At 59.7% G+C, this 20201-nt stretch overlaps 1 protein-coding gene across 1 annotated transcript; it reads left to right on the top strand.

Annotated features, from left to right (window-relative positions):
* Positions 1–773: 773 nt before the first annotated feature.
* Positions 774–19109, top strand: CDC42BPG (CDC42 binding protein kinase gamma). Its single transcript, XM_036258590.1, has 37 exons — positions 774–933; positions 3356–3447; positions 3530–3613; positions 3984–4079; positions 4385–4533; positions 5048–5141; positions 5389–5589; positions 5716–5964; positions 6375–6454; positions 7350–7447; positions 7538–7618; positions 7909–8015; positions 8119–8298; positions 8580–8672; positions 8811–8932; positions 9007–9079; positions 9302–9408; positions 9509–9623; positions 9853–10001; positions 10083–10171; positions 10485–10537; positions 10617–10715; positions 10796–10855; positions 11125–11230; positions 11523–11656; positions 11736–11875; positions 11966–12047; positions 12780–12996; positions 13847–13909; positions 14031–14630; positions 15742–15839; positions 15920–16004; positions 16146–16266; positions 16399–16516; positions 16697–16811; positions 16928–17013; positions 18084–19109. The coding sequence occupies exons 1-37, from the start codon at positions 774–776 to the stop codon at positions 18138–18140; spliced, it is 4653 nt and encodes a 1550-aa protein (XP_036114483.1). The 3' UTR covers positions 18141–19109.
* The last annotated feature ends 1092 nt before the right edge of the window (positions 19110–20201 follow it).

The following is a 20201-nucleotide window of genomic DNA, read 5'->3' as shown; positions in this document are numbered from 1 at the left end:
GCAAGGTCTAGCTACACGGTCCCCTCATCCTCAGCCTCTCGACTCATCTTTGTCCTTCACAACTCTCAGTGTGTCCATCTGCCAAATGGGTGTAACCATCCCTGCCTCACATACCTGTCTCCCAGGTCGGCTGTAACGATATAAATAAAATGAAATAAGAAACTAGAGAGTTTTTTGGAGGGATTGCGAAGCACTGTAGGCACCCCTGGAAGAGGCGGACTACAACTCCCATCCGGCTCTAGGGCCACGGGCGTCCCCAGCCCCTCTCCCTTAGTTGAGGGAGAGGCGGCCGCTGCCCCGGCACACGAGGGGAGCGGCAGTACCTCGGGCACCCCCATCTAGGTTAGGGGTCGGCGAGGGCCCAGGTAAGCTGGGTCTGGAGCCGCGGGGATCCAGCCAGCCTTCTCGGCCCCCTTGGAACCCCCGCCTCGCCCCGCCCCACCGAGGAGTTAGCCGTGTTCGAGCCCGCCCCCCCACTTCCTGGCCGAGGGTTGGCCCCGCCCCCGCGCGCCTCCGTCCTCCTACCTTCACCTACTGTCGGGTCTCCCATTGGCCGGCGCGCACCTGCCCGTCCGTCGGGGGGCGGGGCAGAGGGCGGGCCGGGGCTCCCAGGTGAGGGCGCGCAGGAGGCCTCGGAGGAAGGTGACAGCGGGGAGGGCGGGAGGGTGGGGGGAGGACGCGCGGAGGATCCGAGGACCGACAGACGGACAAACCGACGGGCGGGCATGCGGGCGGCCCGGCTCTAGTCCGGGTGTGGAGCCTCAGCCGCAGCCATGGAGCGGCGGCTGCGTGCGCTGGAGCGGCTGGCGCGGGTCGAGGACGGCGGCGGCCCGGGGCTCGACGGCCTCCTGGATCTGTTGCTGGGGCTGCATCACGAGCTCAGCAGCGCCCCCCTGCGGCGAGAGCGCAACGTGGCGCAGTTCCTGAGCTGGGGTGAGCTACTCTGGTGGGACCTAGGTGGGGCGGACCGAGGGACACCATGTCAGGACCCTCTCCCTCCTCACCCCACGCCCACAGGCCCTCCCCCCGGGGCTGCATGCCCACAGCCCCCACCCCTCACCCGCAGAAGCCCAGAACTGGCCCTGACACGTGCCATCAGACCCTGCGGGCTTCTCACCTGCACACCTTACCCTCACTCAGATTCATACACGTACTCCTTACCACTCAGCAGAACTTGGCACATGTACACATCTCACATAGATAGACTCAAAGAAACTTGGTTCCAGGTATAGACCTCAGACACAGGTACGCAATACATGCTCTACTCAGAGTCACGTCCAGAATTCCTCCCTTACACATCACATCTCATGACCTATGAGAACACAGACTCGCACACAAACTCCCGTTCATGTCACCCGCTGACACATATGCTTTCTCAGTCTCCCACATACCACACAGATGCACTGAGACACTTATATACAGCTGCACAAACACACTTCCATCTTCCTGCATATAAGACCACCCCAGGCTGGACATAGGAACCAACCTCAGCCCCTTTGTCTGTGCAAGCCACTGGCCAGGCTTCCTAAGGGTTTTTCCCCAGGACCAGGGAGGGAGGCCTGGCTGGAGGTGGGTCTGCACCCCTTCCTGGTTGACTCATCTGAGTCACTGGGAGTGGCTGGCCTGGGGTGACCCTGAATTCAGTGTGAACACCGGCGCCAGCCCCAGGGCTCTCTGGTCACATATGGCCAAACCATGCAGGTAGGGCATCGGGAGGATGGGGTAAAGTGGGTGTTTGCCTAGTGGGCAACTAGCGTTCAGGCACTACTGAGCTCTGGGCAGGCACAAGGCCCAGCCTGGCACAGTTGGGAGCCTGAGATATGCCAGTGAGTTGGCCCCCAGCCCCAGACCTTTCCTGCACCTTATGTGTGTGTCTTACTGTGTTGTCATCACCCCCTCTGACGCCACACCCACGTGTGTGTGTGTTTGCACATACATATGCTCCTCCCTGCCTGCCTCTGGCACCTGTGCCTGGGACCCCAGTGTGGGGGCCTGTCTGTTGACATCTCTCAAGGTACCTTTCAGGGTGGTGACTCACTCTGCTCCTGCCTCAACTTGTCCCCGATCCAGCCTAGAGCCCCCCTCCCCTGGGGCAGGGTGAGGGGCCTGGGCAGCCTGTCCTGGAGGCCTCGATCCTCCTGGCTGTGGGCCCCAGGTTTTGGCCCCTGTCTGGCCGATGGGTAGCTGGACTGGCCTTGGTTCCCTCTGGAGGCCTGTGGCTGCTCCTCTCAGCTGCACACACAGACCTGGGAAAGAGACAATTAATTTCTGTAATGAGGTTTCCACCCCTGCTTCGGGGGTTCTGCCTGATAAACCTGTGGAGCAGCTCTCTGTCCTACCCACGGACCCGCCCAGCTGGCAAGGAGTTTACCTCCCAGCAGGGGGAAACTGAGGCAGGGAGCCAGACTGCAACCGACCCCAGCCCCTACTGGTCACTCTTGCCTCCCTAACTTTCCAGGCCCCAGTTCCCTCTTTCAGGCCTGGAGAGGGCCTGGGAGCGGCTGGAGATGTCCCTTGTGGGAGTGTCAGGGACTGTGAGGAAGGAGGAGGTTCTTGGCCAGGTGAAGGCCAAGTCTGAAGAGGGAGGCAGGGCTCAGAGTTGTAGGGCTGGTCAGGCCTGGAGGAGCTCCTGAGTGCTCACATCCTCCAGTGCCAGTGTTAGGTGCCAGAGAAAGGTTTTTGGCTCTGTTTTTAAGTCTTGTGAGAGTCTGGGCAGACCTATCTATGCCTGCAGATGAGGAGGCCCCACACGGGGAGACCGAGCCTGTCCTCCAGAGCCCTGCAGAACCACTGTCCTACCTGTCCTCCCCAGGTTCTCACCCCCAGCCAGGTACCTCTGTGCCTACAGGGTCCCTGGACCAGGCCACAGCCTCAATGGCAGAGAAGAAGCCTCTCTGGGGACAAGGAATGTTGCCTGTCCAGTTTTCCAAGACAGGCCCTGGCCTGGTCTTGCTAGGTGGCCGAGAACTGTGAGCTGTGGGTGGGAATGGTATCCCCATCTGCCTCAGGGTGACCTGGCTGGCCAGGGTCAGCCCCCAAGGTGGGGAGGACTACAAGCTTTATCAGTCCCTGGGTTCCAAGCTGCCTGGAGCCTGGGGACAGGGACCCAGGGAGCCATGGATTCAGGGAGGTCTCAGGGCCAGGTGGTCAGCAGAGCCAAGACCCCACCTTGCATGTTTCTTGATCATGGCTGAATGGGCTGCAGTGCCTATCAACCTCTTGGCCGGAGGTGTCCTTGGGGAGGTCATCCTTGCCCTGGCCTCATGGGAGTTACAGCTCCTGGCTTCCCCCAGGTGAGATGGGGATCTGGGGCCCTCCCCGAAGGTCCCCTAAGCCCCGCTCTGTATCTCCTCAGCCAGCCCCTTCGTAACTAAGGTAAAAGAGCTGCGGCTGCAGAGAGATGACTTTGAGATCTTGAAGGTGATCGGCCGAGGTGCCTTCGGGGAGGTGAGCGGAGGGCCTGGGGGAGGTGGAGGAGGGTGTTTGCACCCAGGCTGGGCTGACCCCAGTGCTCTCTCTGTGGCCGCAGGTTGCCGTGGTGAGGCAGAGGGATAGTGGACAGATTTTTGCCATGAAAATGCTGCACAAATGGGAGATGCTGAAGAGGGCCGAGGTCAGTTTGTGATTAGGTTGGTCTTAGGCACCCTAAAAATGGGCGAGGGGGCGGAAGGTGTGCTGCCACTGAGATATAGGGCGTCCTGGGGAAGGGGTGGGCGTGGCTGCCAAACAGACAGAGGATCCACCCCCAAGAGCTACCGATTCCCCATCTCTTCCTCGCTATAAACCTCTCTTAGAAGCAAGCGGAGTTGTTCCCACTTTCCTTATAACACTGAGGCCCAGAGCCGTAAAGCATGGGCTGGAGCTCACATAGGCAACCTTGACCTGACCTCCTAGACTTACTGAGTTACTCCGTCCCCTGAGCTGGCAGGGGCTTTCCTGGGCTCTGATTGTACCCCACTCCCTGCTTCCAAAACCTGCTACAGACAGCCTGTTTCCGGGAGGAACGGGATGTTCTGGTGAAGGGGGACAGCCGTTGGGTGACTGCGCTGCATTATGCCTTCCAAGATGAGGAGTACCTGGTGAGAATCGTGGGCAAGTTTGGAGGGGGTTGCCTGGGGACAAAGGAGAAGGCCCTTGGGGGCCAGAGGCACTGGGTCCAAGAAGAGAGAGAGATAGAGACCCCCTCCTACTAAGACCAACAGTTTTACCCTCCCAACCAGCCCCCGGAACCTCTGCCTGAGCAATGGCTGGGAACTGGCCACCCCAGAGCTGGTGGGAGACACAGCCCTGCCTCCGAGAACCCCATGGAACCACTGGGAGGTGGGGCCCTGGGGCAAGTGTCCTCCTTTTCTGTCTGATTCTTGCCCCACCCACCACCATCCAGTACCTGGTGATGGACTACTACGCCGGTGGGGACCTCCTCACTCTGCTGAGCCGCTTTGAGGACCGCCTCCCGCCCGAGCTAGCCCAGTTCTACCTGGCTGAGATGGTGCTGGCCATCCACTCTCTGCACCAGCTGGGTTACGTCCACAGGTGGGGCCCACAAAGCACCCGGTGCCCGTCCAGCCCCTGCTGACAGCTCTGGGGCAGCTGACGTTTGCTGAGCGCTCACCATGTGCCAAGCCCTGTGCCGGGCGCTTCGCCTGCGTGATGCCTTTGACTATTCCCCAAAACCTTATGTGATGGGGGCTGCTGTTCCATTTTACAGATGAGGAAGTCAGGGCTTAGCACAGGTCAGCACGCCTGGTTCCAGGTGACTCAGCTGGTGGGTGGCCAAGCTGTGGTTCGCACTGGGGAGGTCTGCTCCCATGTCCCCCACAGCACACTCTGCTGCCTCCAAGGGTCATCCTTATGAATCCCTTTCCCCAGTCGACCCACCTTCTACCTTACTGGGAGCTGGGAGGCCTGGCCACCAGTCTTCACCTGTCCCACACGCATGCATGCAGGAACACGTGTGAGCACATACATACCGAGGTGTGCACATGCCCATGTACACACATGCAGTCCACACACAGGTCAGGCCCCTCACTCTCCCTGCTTCCCCCAGGGATGTCAAGCCGGACAATGTCCTGCTGGACATGAATGGGCACATCCGCCTGGCTGACTTCGGCTCCTGCCTACGTCTCAACAACAGTGGCATGGTAAGGACCCCGCTCCGGAGTGAGGGCAGGGGACACGTGGCTGGAAAAGCTCCCGGGGCCTGGGAAGCCTCAGCCTAGTGCAGGGGGCATCAGGCTCCCAGGGGAAGGAAGGACTAGGCCCAGGAGGGAGCACCAGGCAAGCCAGCCCCTAGGGAGTGAGGGTGCCAGGCCCACACCCTTGGTGAGGAGCCAGCAGGCCCAGCCAAACCCAGGGCTGTCCTCATGACCTCAACACCACCACCCACAGGTGGATTCATCAGTAGCAGTGGGGACTCCTGACTACATCTCCCCTGAGATCCTGCAGGCCATGGAGGAGGGCAAGGGCCACTATGGCCCACAGTGTGACTGGTGGTCGTTGGGGGTCTGCGCCTACGAGCTACTCTTCGGGGAGACACCCTTCTATGCTGAATCCCTGGTGGAAACCTACGGCAAGATCATGAACCATGAGGTCTGGCCACCAGGCTCCAGGATTCTGGGAGGGCCGTGGGACTCCTGAGTCCACGAGGCTGGTGATGCCTGTAGGTAGGGGGTGGGGTTCTGGATACACACCTGCACCCCTCCCCCGGGCCTGCAGGACCACCTGCAGTTCCCTTCGGATGTGCCCGATGTGCCGGCCAGCGCCCAAGACCTGATCCGCCAGCTGCTGTGCCGCCAGGAGGAGCGCCTTGGCCGCGGGGGGCTGGCCGACTTCCAGAACCATCCCTTCTTCGAAGGTGTGGACTGGGAGCGGCTGGCGAGCAGCACTGCCCCCTATATCCCTGAGCTTCGGGGGCCCGTGGACACCTCCAACTTCGATGTGGACGATGACACCCTCAACCATCCAGTGAGTGGTGGGTCCCAATGCAGTAGGAAGCCTGTCTTGACCTTCCCTGGCTCTGGGAAACCCCCGAGGCGTTTCTCAAAGCAGTTTCTGCGCTGGGGATGAGGGCTTCAGACCCCAGAGGCTCTCGGAGTTACCGTTCACCGCCCTGAGGTGGGTCGTGCCAAGTGAAGGTCTTCTGACCTCGTGTCATTCTATTACCCAGGAGTCATATAAGGAAAAAGACTCCCAGCAGTGCCTGGGAGGCCATACTCTCAGGGCTCACGGGGATTGTGGTCCGGTTAGGTGGGGGCCATGTTCCCACCTGCGCAGGAGGAGGTCAGCACTCCTGGTGCCAAGGCATCTGCTGGGTCTCAAGCCTCAGCCTGCAGCTGTGCCCGTTGACTCTGACTCTCTTTCCCCTCTTTTTTCAGGGGACCCTGCCACCACCCTCCCATGGGACCTTCTCAGGCCACCACCTGCCATTCGTGGGCTTCACCTACACCTCAGGCAGGTGAGTCTAGTCCTCAGACACCTGGTGGAAAGCTGGGGGCTGCCTGGCCTGGAGGACACTGGGAATGTAGCCTGTCAGGATCCTGGGAAAGAAGCTGTTTCACCTTCTGTGCGCCTGCGTGTGACAGGTGCTGAGCCCTCGGGACAGTTCCCCGTGTCTTCAAGGTCCTAGTGATTCCATGCCAGGGCAGTAGCTCCAAGGTCCCCCCGGTCCAGGTTCGAGCCCCATCCCTGGCCTTTACAAGCTATGTGACCATGAACAGTCCTGCCCCAGCATTTGGCACTCACAGTACCCTCACAGTGTAGTGGACTCAGAGCCAGAGGCCTAGCATTGGAAGGGCCTCGCCTTGTGCCTCTGTGAAATGGGCAGGATGATTCAGTTCCCTGTGTGGGGCTGGCCTGAAACCATAGTGAGGTCCTGGGAGGAGGCGCTCCAAGGTGGAAACCAACGCGCCCGACCACACTCGGGAGCGCCCACTGCGCTGCACTCCTGGGGTGCCTGCTGCTCACCGGGCATGGGGCCGGCAGGACCCACGTCACCGAGTCTACGTGAGGAAACCCTGTCATCACCTCCATTTTCCTGTGAGGAAACAGGCTCAGATGTGTTAGAGGACTGTTCATGGTCACAGAGCTTGTAAGGGCCGGGGCCGGGGCTCGAACCTGGACCCGGGGGACCTTGGAGCCACTGCCCTGGGCTGCTGCCCATGGTACCAGCCAGGGGCCTCCCAAGGGCAGGGTCTGGTTTGATTTATTTCTCTCCTGGCACAGAGCCTAGAGTTGGGTACCGACCTGCACACAGCGGATCTTCTTGGGTGAATGAGTGATTGGATACAGGAGAATGGAGGTGTCCTTGGGGGTGGGGTCTCTGCCAACCTGTGCTGCCCTGCTCTCCCCAGTCTGGGCCCTGAGAGCAGCCCTGAGCAGCTGGCTGCCCTGGAGTGGAAGCTCTGCTGTCTGGAGCAGGAGAAGACGGAGCTGAGCCGGAAGCTCCAAGGTACTGGGAGCCCGCCCGGCCAGGAGAGGGTCTGACCCAGGGCTGCTGCCGCCTGACCAGCTGCTCGCCTGTGGGTTCTCCCCGCTGCAGAGACCCTGCAGGTCCCCTCAGACCGTCAGGAGCTGGAGCAGCTACAGAAGGAAGTGCAGACCCTACAGGACAGGCTGTCAGGTATCCCTACCCACCCATCCTGCCCCTGCCCCTGCCCCTGCCCTCACCTTGGAGGCTGGCCTGCGTTCCCCGCACACCTGCGTCCACCCTGGGTTCCAGTCCTGCCCCCACTCTGTACACAGTGTCTGAGCTTAGGGAATTATCCCGGACCCTGTGAGCCTGCACACAGAAAGTGGGCCGAGGGGGTCCCCTCCCAGGCTGCAGGGGGGTCCACGAGGCACTGCGTGAGGACTCCCTGGCTGGGGCTGGGGCGGTCAGAGTGTGCAGGTTTCAGTGACAATTCCTGGCAGAGATGCTGAAGGACAGCAAGGCCCCCTTGTCCCAGACGGATGGGCCCCCTGCTGGTAGCCCAGGCCAGGACAGTGACCTACAGCAGGAGAGAGACCGGCTCCTCCAGGTGAGGGCCTGATTAGGTGGGTGAGTGGCCCAGGGCTTGATGGTAGGAGGTCCTTGCCCTGACTCCAGGCTTTGTCCTCCCCACCCCCACCCTGGTTCCCCAGGAGCTGGCTGAGGCTCGGGCAAGGCTGCGGGCACAGGAGAACGAGCTATGCAGAGCCCAGGGGCGGCAGGAGGAACTGCTCCAAAGGCTGCAGGAGGCCCAGGAGAGAGAGGCGGGCACAGCCAGCCAGACCCAGGCCCTGAGCTCCCAGCTGGAGGAAGCCCAGGCTGCCCGGAGGGAGGTATATGATGGGGACAGCAGGAGGGCACTGCCCCCATGACCCCTGGCATGGCTGGAGGAAGCCAGGGGAGCTTGGTTCAAGGTTCTGGGGACACCAGGTGCCTTTGTGCCCCTCACTGTGGCTGGCAGAGGCCTGAGCAAGGGGTGATGGTTAGGGTGGGACGGGCTGGGGGTTCACTCTATTTCTGCTGTGACTGGCAGAGCCCAAGAGTCTGCAGCAAGGCCAGGTAGAGGTCTGGGGTAGACAAGGTCAGCACTGGCTGCCTCTGTACCCCATCACAGCTGCAGGCCCAGGTGGCCACCCTGAACCGGGAGATGACACGGCTTCAGAGACAGCGGGAGCGAAGCCTTGAGAAGGAGTCTTCCCGGGTCAAGGTAGTGAAGTCTTGCCCCCTGCCAAGTGGCACTTCCCTTGGCCTGACCCCACTTAGGGCCCTCGGGTCCAGGCCTGTGTCCCAGGGGTAGAGTGGGCCATGGCTTCTCACACCCCTGCCCTGACCCCTCTGTCCGCAGACTGTCCACACTGCCTCTGAGACCAACGGCACGGGGTTGCCTGAGGCCGGGCCTCAGGAGGCACAGCTGAGGAAGGAGGTGGCCGCCCTGCGTGTGCAGCTGGAGCAGGCCCGCGGCCATGGGTGAGCTGGGCAGCTGGGGCCGGGCCGGGCCGGGGCCCTGGGTGGGAGTAACCGGGTCATTGTCTCCTCCCCAGGCCCAGTGGAAAGGAGGAGGCCCTCTGCCGGCTACAGGAAGAGAACCAGCGTCTGAGTCGGGAGCAAGAGCGGGTGAGCGGGGTAGACAGAGGGCAGGATAGACACCAGGCAGAGGGACAGAGCAGGGAACAAACGCAGGCAGTGTGGGCAGAGCAGCCAGGTCCCAGCACTGGCTGTCTCCATGGTGCAGTGCCCAGAGCAGGCAGGCAAGCTGCGGCGGGTGAGCACGGGTGGACACGGCAGGCTCAGGGTGCCTGGGCCCCGGGACTGACCCCATCTCCACCTGGCCCCCAGCTGGTGGGAGAGCTGGAGCAGGAGCAGCAGAGAAGGCAGCGGCTGGAGGGCGAGCGGCGGGAGACGGAGGGCAACTGGGAGGCCCAGATCGCCGACATCCTCAGCTGGTGGGTGCCAATGGGCTGGGGGCTGGGGGCGGGGGCTGGGGGCCGAGCCCAGGTGGAGCTGAGGGCCCAGCCCTTGACCCTGAGCCCCCTTTTCAATCAGGGTGAATGATGAGAAGGTCTCAAGAGGCTACCTGCAGGCCCTGGCCACCAAGATGGCCGAGGAGCTGGAGTCCCTGAGAAATGTGGGCACCCAGACGCTCCCTGCCCGGCCGCTGGTGAGCCCCAGAGATACCCAGTGGGGAGGGGGTGCCAGTAGCCTCACTCCGAAGGTGAAGACACAGCTCACGAAGAACAGTGACTTGCTTAAGCCCACAGTGTGTCAGTGGCAGAACCGGGGCTTTGAGCCTGGCCAGGTGGCATGGGCAGTAGTGTGCTGTGGTGGGAGGGGGACTATGAGGCCGCCAGTCCCAGGGGCATCTCACATGGGTGCCCCCTGGCCACCAGGACCACCAGTGGAAGGCAAGACGGCTGCAGAAGATGGAGGCCTCGGCCAGACTGGAGCTGCAGTCGGCGTTGGAGGCTGAGATCCGGGCCAAGCAGGGCCTGCAGGAGCGGCTGACACAGGTGCAGGAGGCCCAGCTGCAGGCCGAGAGGTGAGACCAGGGGCAGGCACTGCAGAGGGGACCCCGGACCCATGCAGAGGCGGGGGGTGAGCTCTCACCCGGTCTCCCCAGCCATCTGCAGGAGGCTGAGAAGCGGAACCGGGCACTGCAGCAGGAGCTGGCTGCGCTGCGGGAGGAGCTGCGGACCCGCGGGCCAGGAGGTGAGTGGCCATCTGCACGCCTGTCTTGGAGCAAGTCCCCATTCCAGCCTCCCACTTACCAAGGGGGTCCCACATAGCCTTGCAGGGCTGTGGAGGCAAGAATTTGTTCCAGACTGTCGCTACTCCACCATCTGTTAGCCAGCACTTACTGAGCACCTACTGTAAGCCAGGTCCCACCATCATAGTCTGCACTCATTGCCCCATTTTACTGGGGTGGAAACTGAGGCCCCCAATGGCCCATGGTTCCTGAGGAATAAGTGTCAGGACTGGGCCAGGGACCCCAACCCCAGTGACCCACACCCTCTTTTTTCAGACACCAAATCCTCAAACTCCCTGATTCCCTTCCTGTCTTTCCGGAGCTCAGAGGTAAGAATCTGGTGCAGGGGCTGGTTGGGGAGGGGTCCTGGGGAGAGGCACAGGGACCTTGATTTTGTCCCCAAACCAGAAGGAGTCTGCCAAGGACCCTGGCATCTTAGGAGAGGCCCCGAAATCTGGGGTGGAGCCAGACCTGAGGCCAGAAGGCCGACGCAGCCTGCGCCTGGGGGTGAGGACCTGTGGGAAACATGCAGTTGGGGGGCCCTCTGCCCATGCGCTTCTCACCTGTTCGCTCACCCTCCCCTGCAGGCTGTGTTCCCCAGAGCACCTGCTGCTACCACAGCCCCTGCAGAAGGTCCTCCTGCAAAGGTTGGTGCCTAGAGGGGTGGGGTGGAGTGGGGGCCCAAGCCATTCTGCTGGGTTTCCGAGGATGTCTTGGTTCCTCCACACGCATCACAGCCCGCAGACCATGGTGTGGGTGGCAGCGGTGGCAATGAGTGAGTGCTGCCACGGACTCACTGGGGCTCACCTGGCTCACTCCCTGGTCCTGCCGGACACTTCAGGTGGCCTTGAGTGGGGTGCAGGGCCCTGGGAGGCTGTGGCCAGATGTGAGTAATGGCCATGTTCCCCCTCCCCAGCCTGGCTCACACATGCTGCGTCCCCGGAGCTTCCCATCCCCCACCAAGTGTCTGCGCTGCACCTCGCTGATGCTGGGCCTGGGCCGCCAGGGCCTAGGCTGTGACGGTGAGACCCCTCACTCTACCCATGACCCCACCTCCCAGGCACCAGCCATAGCCCCTAGGAGGAGGAACAAAAGTGACCTTGATCCTGACACACCCAGGCTCTTTCTCTCAGCCCAGGCTACTTTTCCCACTGCTCAGTTTTTCTGTTTTGCGTTTCTCACTTGATGGGGAATTGGTGACAGCTCAGGTGCCGCCCCGGCCTAGGGAAGCTGGGGCCGGGGATGCCCAGAGTCCTGGTTCTGGCTGTTCCCGCCCAGCTTCACACCATCTGTCATCTCCTGCTTTCCCCACAGCCTGCGGGTACTTCTGTCACTCGACTTGTGCCCCACAAGCCCCACCCTGCCCTGTGCCTCCTGATCTCCTCTGCACAGCCCTGGGAGTGCACCCCGAAACAGGCACAGGCACTGCCTATGAGGGCTTCCTGTCGGTGAGCAGGGGCTGGGAAGGGGTGGACGGGCATGGTGGCACTGCAGCCTGGCAGGCCCTCCCATGCCTGCCTTCCCCAGGTGCCACGGCCCTCGGGCGTCCGGCGGGGCTGGCAGCGGGTATTTGCTGCCCTCAGTGACTCGCGCCTGCTGCTGTTTGACGCCCCAGACCCTCGGCTCAGCCCGGCCAATGGGGCCCTCCTGCAAGCACTGGATCTGAGGTGGGTGACAGGCAGTGGCATGGGACAAGTGGGTGGGTGGGATGCAGTCAGGGGTAGTGTAACCTCTGACCTATTCCATGGACCTCCCAGGGACCCCCAGTTCTCAGCCACCCCTGTCCTGGCCTCTGATGTTATCCATGCCCAATCTAAGGACCTGCCACGCATCTTTAGGGTAAGTGCCTGGGGCAGGATGGGCCAGACCACCATCTACCATCATGCTGACCCCCTTTCAGTGACTTTTCTACATCCCGTGGCTGACCTCTTCATCTCACCCGCTCCTCTCCACATGGATGCCTACCCTAGCCTCCACTCTGGTCTGTTCGTTCATCCATGCCCCATCCTGGAGGACACAGAGTTTTCCATATGTGAAGTTGGATGCCCTGCCTTGTTTAGTATTCATCCGTGGCTCCCTGTCACCCTCAGCATGCCCCTGCCTATGGCCTGGAGGCCCTATATTTCTGACCCTGCAGGCCGTCCCCACCTCTCCCTGGAGTCTCTGCTCTGACCACACCTTGCTTTTTCCACTTCCAAAAGTGCTCTGCACCGTGGACCGCTGCACATCTGCTCCCTCTGTCGGCTCCTCCCCCACCTCGACCCCCAGGCTCCGGCAGAAATGCCTCTTCCCCTGGGAGGTCATCCTTCCCCGCTTAGCCTGGGTTGAGGGCCCTGCTCTGTGTTCCCACCGTGCCCCACACTCCCCTACTACAGTACTGGTCAGGGCTCTGCAGTTGTCCATGTGCTTGTTTGACTGCCCTGTCTGGCTCATCACCTGCTCTAAGACAGCACCTAGCTCTATGCCCGGCAAACTTGCGTCTGGGTAATAAGCATCAACTACTGGAGAGAGAAGGGAGAAAGGACAACTGGCCCTTGGCCTGTGCCCTCCAGCCTGGGTCTCTGCCCGCAGGTGACAGCCTCCCAGCTGACCGTGCCGCCTGCTACATGTACCGTGCTGCTGCTGGCTGAGAGCGAGGGGGAGCGGGAGCGCTGGCTGCAGGTGCTGGGTGAGCTGCAGCGGCTGCTGCTGGACGCGAGGCCGAGGCCCCGGCCTGTGTACACACTCAAGGAGGCCTACGACAACGGGCTGCCCCTGCTGCCCCACACGCTCTGTGCCGCCATCATTGGTGAGCCTAATGCCTAGGGCGTGAGGCCTGTTCTGGGCAGGCTGAGGGGAGGAGTCAGGGCCTGTAGGGACAATGCTGGCCCAGCCATAGTCACAAAGGCCACTGTCATTGCCTAGTCTCTGCAGCCATGGGCTGTGGACTCTGCCTTGCACACGTGTCCTCCTTGACCATCCCTTAGGCGTGGCTATATGAGGAGCCCAGGATAGGGGCAGGGGGCCTGGCTTCTGCTGCTCAACTTCTCTGTTTCTGGTTTTCCTAAAAGAATCTCAGGCAAGTGAACAGAGCAAAAGCTTTCATAAGAAATAAACAAGGGCTTTGCTCCCAGCTCTGTTAACTAGCAGCTGGGTGACCATGAGGACCCCAGATGCACCTGAACCTCACACTGTCTCCCATGGGGCTGCTGTGTTCAGTAGGGAGCCTGGGGGAGAGGCACTACAATGCTCCTGGCTTCCTCGGTAGCCCGGGCCCTGTGCGGGTCAAGTCCCATGTGTCAGGAGTCAGGGGCACGGGGGCATTTATCGAGCAAGGATTGCCATGAGTGTCACCATCAGGTGGGCGACTGCTACACTGCTTCATCTCCACAGTCTCAGCAGCTGTGTGAGAAAGGTCCCCACTTCAGGGGAAACTGAGACTCCAAGACTTACCCCAAATCCCACAGCTTCAGGTGGAGGGCCACTCACTCAATCCCTGCCCCCACAGTCCTTATGCATGAGACCCAATCTAGACTCTGGGACAGAAGGGTTCAGTGACACAGGGACAGGGAGAAACTGAGGCTCAGCAAGGGCAGGTAGACTGTTTGGTCTCCACCTCTGGACAGACCCTCTGACCCCTGACTCCTTCCCTCTACCAGACCAGGACCGGCTTGCTCTGGGCACCGAGGAGGGACTGTTTGTGATCCACCTGCACAGCAATGGTACATCCCAGGCTGGGCCAAGGCTGGTGTGGGTGGGGCTTGGCACCAGGGGACAGGAGGGTGGGCACTGGGCTGCTTCTCACCCATCTGATGGTGACACTCTCCCTCACCAACTCCGCAGACATCTTCCAGGTGGGTGAGTGCCGTCGGGTGCAGCGGCTGGCTGTGAGCCCCACTGCAGGCCTTCTGGTTGTGCTGTGTGGCCGAGGCCCCAGCGTGCGCCTCTTCCCCCTGGCTGAGCTGGAGAGTGCAGAGGTGACAGGTGCCAAGATCCCTGAGTCTCGAGGCTGCCAGGCATTGGCAGCCGGGCGCATCCTGCAGGCCCGTACCCCTGTGCTCTGTATAGCTGTCAAGCGCCAAGTGCTCTGCTACCAGCTGGGCCCAGGCCCAGGGCCCTGGCATCACCGCATCCGTGAGCTGCAGGCACCAGCACCTGTGCAGAGCCTGGAGCTACTGGGCGACCGGCTGTGCGTGGGTGCAGCTGGTACCTTCTTGCTCTACCCGCTGCTCAATGAGGCTGCACCCTTAGCATTGGGAGGTGGTCTGATGCCTGAGGAGCTGCCACCATCAAAAGGGGGCCTGGGCGAGGCACTAGGTGTCGTGGAGCTCAGCTTTAGTGAGTTCCTGCTGCTCTTTACCACTGCTGGGGTCTACGTGGACAGCACCGGCCGCAAGTCTCGCATCCATGAACTGCTGTGGCCAGCACTGCCCACAGGCTGGGGTAAGGCCAATGGAGGGCCAGGCTGGGTTGGGCCAGGCACCTGAGGTGTATCTCATACATCAGAGGAAGACAGGGTCCTGCCTAAACTCCTGAGCTAAGCATTGAAAGCTAGTGTGCACCCTCCTGCCTGACCATGCTCTCTGCTCTGCCCTCAGTAGCTTATAGGGGATCGTCCTCTTCCATGCTTTTGCCCACATCTTCCCCCTGCCTGAACTGCTCTCCTTTTTGTATCTGGCAAACTCTTAACCAAGTCCAACCCCGATGTCTGCTCAGGGTCTGGAGCTGGTAGGCCCCCCATAAGTGACCACCATGATTGCTGTCATTGTCATTGTTTTAATGCTCCCTTCCCTGCCCTTCCCCATCATTGGTCCTTTGCTCCTTTTTACTCCCCCACCTCTTTATTCAAACCTATGCCCTGGCTCTTAGCACCTTCTTGTAATGACTGTTTTGATGCACTGAGGGCCTGCACATTGGCTGGGGCTGGTTTCTTCATCACATCCAGCACCCATCGCTGGCAAGCACATCCCAGGAGCTAGGACTGTTTAGAGGAATGAATGAATGAATGAATGAGTGAATGAACGAGGCAGTGGAGGAGTTTGGCACAGTCACAGGTAACTGGTATGATGGAGTATGGGCTGAAAGAGAGGGACAGAGCTCCCTTCAGGAGCAATAGCCCTTCTGGGGTGGGGCCTGTGGGTTGGGTGTAGCACAGACATTCAGCATGTAGGCGGTGGACCCAGACAGCCCGGGGCCGATTCCCAGCTCACTCACCACGGGGTGACTTTGCCTATTACTTAGCTCTGAGGTTTCTGATCATTCATCTGTAAGTTAGGGGTTGTTTGAGAATTAAAGGAGAAAAAAATATGCAAAGTGGTTAGAACTATGCCTGGCATGGCGTAGAGTGGCACTCCAAGATTGTTATCTCTGATTTGTTATGGAAGTTGGGTGGGGTGACTTGGAGAGTCTTCAGAAGAAAGACTTTTGGTGGGGCAGAATGTTATTGTGCTGTGGCAGGGCACAGGGTGTTCCCCGTGGTACTGAGGCGGAAACAAGCCCAGAGAGGTGCTTGACTTGCTCAGGGCTGCACAGCACAGGCAGTTTTACCTTGCAGGTTATGCAGTCCCTTACCTGGCGGTTTTCAGTGAGAACTCCATCGATGTGTTTGATGTGAGGAAAGCAGAATGGGTCCAAACAGTGCCACTCAAGAAGGTGAGGGCCTGACAAGAGCATGGGGCTGGCCTGGGGTGGGACAGGGTAGCATGGTGTGACCTCTGTGCCTGCCGCCTCAGGTGCGACCCCTGAACCCAGAGGGCTCCCTGTTCCTCTATGGCACCGAGAAGGTCCGCCTGACCTACCTCAGGAACCGTCTGGCAGGTGAGGGAGTGTGTGTGCTTGTGAGTGTGAGTACGCGTGTGTGCGTTCACCCGTGCACACGTGTAGGTGTGTGAACCTGAGCCCAGCTGACTAGGGCCCTGGGACTAGTGAGCACTGCCCAGCTCTCTGCTTCTCCCACAGAGAAGGACGAGTTCAACATCCCCGACCTCACCGACAACAGCCGGCGCCAGCTGTTCCGCACCAAGAGCAAGCGCCGCTTTTTTTTCCGGGTGTCAGACGAGCAGAGGCAGCAGCAGCGCAGGTGCGCGTAAGAGATGCAGTGGCTGGATGGGGCCCCCATTTTGGGGGGCGGGCCGAAGTACAGGCCCTCCGGGTGGGGTGAGCAGGGGCGTCACCTTCGCCGACCCCCTCCCTAAACCTTCTTTGCTGGCAGGGAGATGCTGAAGGACCCCTTTGTGCGCTCCAAGCTCATCTCATCGCCCACCAACTTCAACCACCTGGTACACGTGGGCCTTACGGACAGGAAGCCCAGCGTCAAGGACCCGCCCCTGGTGAGTCCTCCAGAGCCAATCACAAGCCTCTCTGGTGAGGCTGAGCCAATCACCGCTTCTTCGGTGCGCTCTGCTTACCTGGTCCCCGGGCCAGAGCACGTCCAGCTGGCGGCTGGCTGCGGTTCGTTGGTCAGGGCTGCTGTGCCGCTGAGTTCCAACCCCTCCGCACTGCCCCCGCAGGCTCCCGAAGCGAAGGGCCGAGGTGCCCGCAGCTCCGTCCCGCAGCGGCCCCACAGCTTCTCGGAGGCCTCGCGGCGCCCTGCCTCAATGGGCAGCGATGGACACGCAGACCCCAGTAAGGACAGCCCCACAACCTCCGGTACCTCCGCGTTTCTCCCTCAAGTTTCCACCTCTATAGACCCCTCCAATCTGACCGTGGATTTTTGTCCCCACATCCTGTTCCTGGAACAGTAAAGAGGAAGCCTTGGACATCTTTGTCCAGCGAGTCCGTGTCCTGCCCCCAGGGATCTCTGAGCCCCGCAGCCTCCCTGATACAGGTGAGCCAGGAGGGGCGTGTCCCTCCCCCACTCTATGGACAGGCTTCTGTTCTGTATTAGGCCTGTTACTGAGACCTGAGGCCAGAGAACAAGCGTAGCTCATCCCTTCTTGGGATCCTAACAGACGCAGACTCTTACCCGTCTCACTCCACGGTGGGCCCAGCAGAAGCCTGGAATTGGGAATCTTGGCTCTGACTGTCCCAGCAGTGTGGCACCCTGCAAGGTGCCTAGCCTCCCTGAACTTGTCTTGCCTGTAAAATGAGGTTATTGTGAGACTTGTATGAGGTGATGATACCTCAGCATGGTGCTTGGCACATGGGGACAGTGCCACAGAGGGGGACCTCTTGGGATTCTTAACAGAGGCCTAGCCCATGGCTGGGAGCAATTCACTCTGTCTGGGGACTGGGAAAGATCTAAGAGGAGATGGGAAGGTTTCCAATCTTCCTCCAGCCTCATCTCCAACTGTCACTGCCCCCCTCCAAGCCACACTAGGCCACTCAGCCCTGGGACTTGCCATGTTCTTTCACACCTTCAAGCTCTTGCCCCTGCTGTCCCCCTGCTTTGAATGCCCTTTCCTGTCCTCAACTTGATTAATGCCTAGGCCACCCTCAAAAGTTCTGTACCAGTATCACCTTTTCCAGAGACCACCTGGCTACCTGGTCAGGTGGTCACTGCCTCTCTGGGGCTGGCACCACCTTTGGTGCCCTCCTCCCACCCATTCCTTGTCAGTTCCTCTGTGCTTTGGTTTTGTCTGGATACCAGTCCTCCTCTCTCAACTGCAGGCTCTTTGATGTTGGTGGTCAGTTTTGTCTTCTGTCCAAAGTAAAGCACATTTGTTGATTGAATGGAGAATTGAGTAAATGAACAAAGGACTTTAATTTGAACTCCAGGATTAAGTACGAGTTACCCAGGTTCTTCTCATGTAACCCCACCCTACTTCATATCTGGCCTCCTCCAAGGGTCCTGCTGCAGCAGGTGATGGATCCTGGGCAGGCCTCTGGAGACACTGGCTCGGTGAGGGAAGAGTCCTTTCCTCTTTGCACCCTGACCTCCTTCTCTCTCTCCTCCAGGTCTCAGAGCGGCTCCAAAGCCTTCCCCTAGCCCCTGAATCAGAGACCTCCCCTTGACACCCTCTGGCAGGGCCCACCCGAATCCCAGGACTGAGATGTGAGGGAGCAAAGAGCCCGAGGAATGCCATGCTCCGGCTGGTCCGGGACATGTGGAAATTCGGACTCAGGGAAAGGCTGGGCTGGGTAGCAACTGGGAGGCTGGCCTGAGTTCCCAGGACCTGGGGAGCTTGATTCCCAGCCCTCATCCCATCTTTCTCCTCTACTCCCAGCCCACCTTGTGCTAGCCACTGGGAATAGAACTGTCTCCCTTCTGCCCTGGGGGCCCCTCTGCCCTGGTGTCCAGGGATGATTGTGCCAAAACTCTCGTTTCCAGTGCCAAGCCTCAGGTGGCTTGTAAGCAAGGGTCAGCGTGAGGGACGGAGAAGGGCCGGGTCCCTGGGAACAGTCTCAGGTCTGAGTTGCACACTGTGTAGCCCCCAGTGAGGCCAAGTTGGGGCATAGCCCAGTCTCTGCTCAGGGTCAGGGTAGGAGGGACAGGCTCTGATCCAGAGGAAAGAAGCTAGAGCAGCGGGGGAAGGATGTAGGTGAAGGAGGTGAGAGGCAAATGGGGAGAAAGGAAGTGGAGGAGGAGGTGATAGTGATTGGAAGGAGGGAAAAGGCTTCCAGAGAAGGAGAGAGGGATAAAGGAGGAGTGATGAAGAAAAGGCAAGAGGAGAGGAGTGGAGGGAAGAGGGAACTAGGGGAACACACCCATGGGTCTTCCTCTGGGAAGGAGCTTGGTCGGTTGGGAACAGGGAGGGGCTCCGTAAGCCAGCTGACATTGTCATCTAATCCGTCCCCACAAGATAATGCCTAAACAGGAGGGGATGGGGAGGGTATTTATATGGGCTACTTGGTGGGAGGTGGGCACCCGACAGGTCCACTGGAGGGTCTCCAGGCACACTTTGGCCCTTCCCAAAAAGGGGGCAATCCTTTTTCTCAAAGCTTTGACCACCTGTGTATTAGGGGATCATAGGGGACATTTTATTATTGACCCTAGTTATTATTATTATTATTATTATATTACTATTTTTATTAAACCTCTCCCTACTGATGAGTGGGGGGCAAAATAAGTATTTAACTCCTCAAATGCCCTATTCCTGGGAGGGGTTGACCCTCACTCTGTGAGGCAGTAAGAAAACAATAAAGACAACTTTGTAAGCTGCTGGACTCAGCGCCTGGATCTGCCTTCCTGGGGTTCAGAAAATAAAGGGGTGGGGATCAGAAATGGAGGGAGGAGTGTGTTATCAAGGGAAGTTAAAGACCAGATTGTCTTCCCAGTATTTTCAGGAATCAGGTGGCACATTCAAAGGGGGTGAATGAAGAGAGTTTAATAGCACAGGGATGGCAGCATTAAAGGGACCCAGTGAGCATGCCCCCGGGCCCAGCAGCAGGGAGAGGCAGTGGTGCTTCCGAGAGGAGCTGTGGCTCTCGGGAGAACTTGGTGGTGGCCGAACTTGATGGTGGCCGAGCAGGAAGGCAGTCCAGGAAATAGATTGCTCCTCCCATCTCCTGCCTCCTTTTGTCCAAATCCAAGCAGCAGCCAGAGGACCCTAAAGCTCAGTTTTATTGCATGTCCTAGAAGGTAGCGTTAGGGCCACTGAGCTGGGTGGGGAAGGATGGGGAATGGATGTGGAAAGTCCATCCTGTGAGGCTGCTAAGAGAAGGGAGGAGGAGGAGGGGTCTGGTAAGGGTCTCACTGGTCCTGTGACAGCAGGACGCAGGTCTAGGCAGAGCTCGATGAGGAGGCCTCTCAGTTCCTTAGACTCTTCTCCCATGATCTTGTCCTGCACCCCACCCCAGCCCCTCACTCCCACAGCACTGTCCTGTTACCAGCTACCAGCTACCAGCTACATGTGGCTCCGGAGAAATATCACTAGTCTGAACTAGGATGTGCTGTGAGTTTAAAGTACATACCAGATTTCAAAGACTTAGTGAGAAAAAAATCTACAAATTATCATTAATAATTTTTATATTGATTATAAGTGGAAATAACATTTTGGATTATATATTATAAAATTAATCCCACTTACATCTTTTTACTTTTTTATTGTAGCTACTAGAAACTGTATTGTGTCC

This window comes from Molossus molossus, unplaced genomic scaffold (assembly GCF_014108415.1).
Source record: "Molossus molossus isolate mMolMol1 unplaced genomic scaffold, mMolMol1.p scaffold_m16_p_13, whole genome shotgun sequence".
NCBI lineage: Eukaryota > Metazoa > Chordata > Mammalia > Chiroptera > Molossidae > Molossus > Molossus molossus.
Note: the sequence above shows the minus strand (reverse complement) of the source record. Positions and strands in the feature narration are given on the sequence as shown.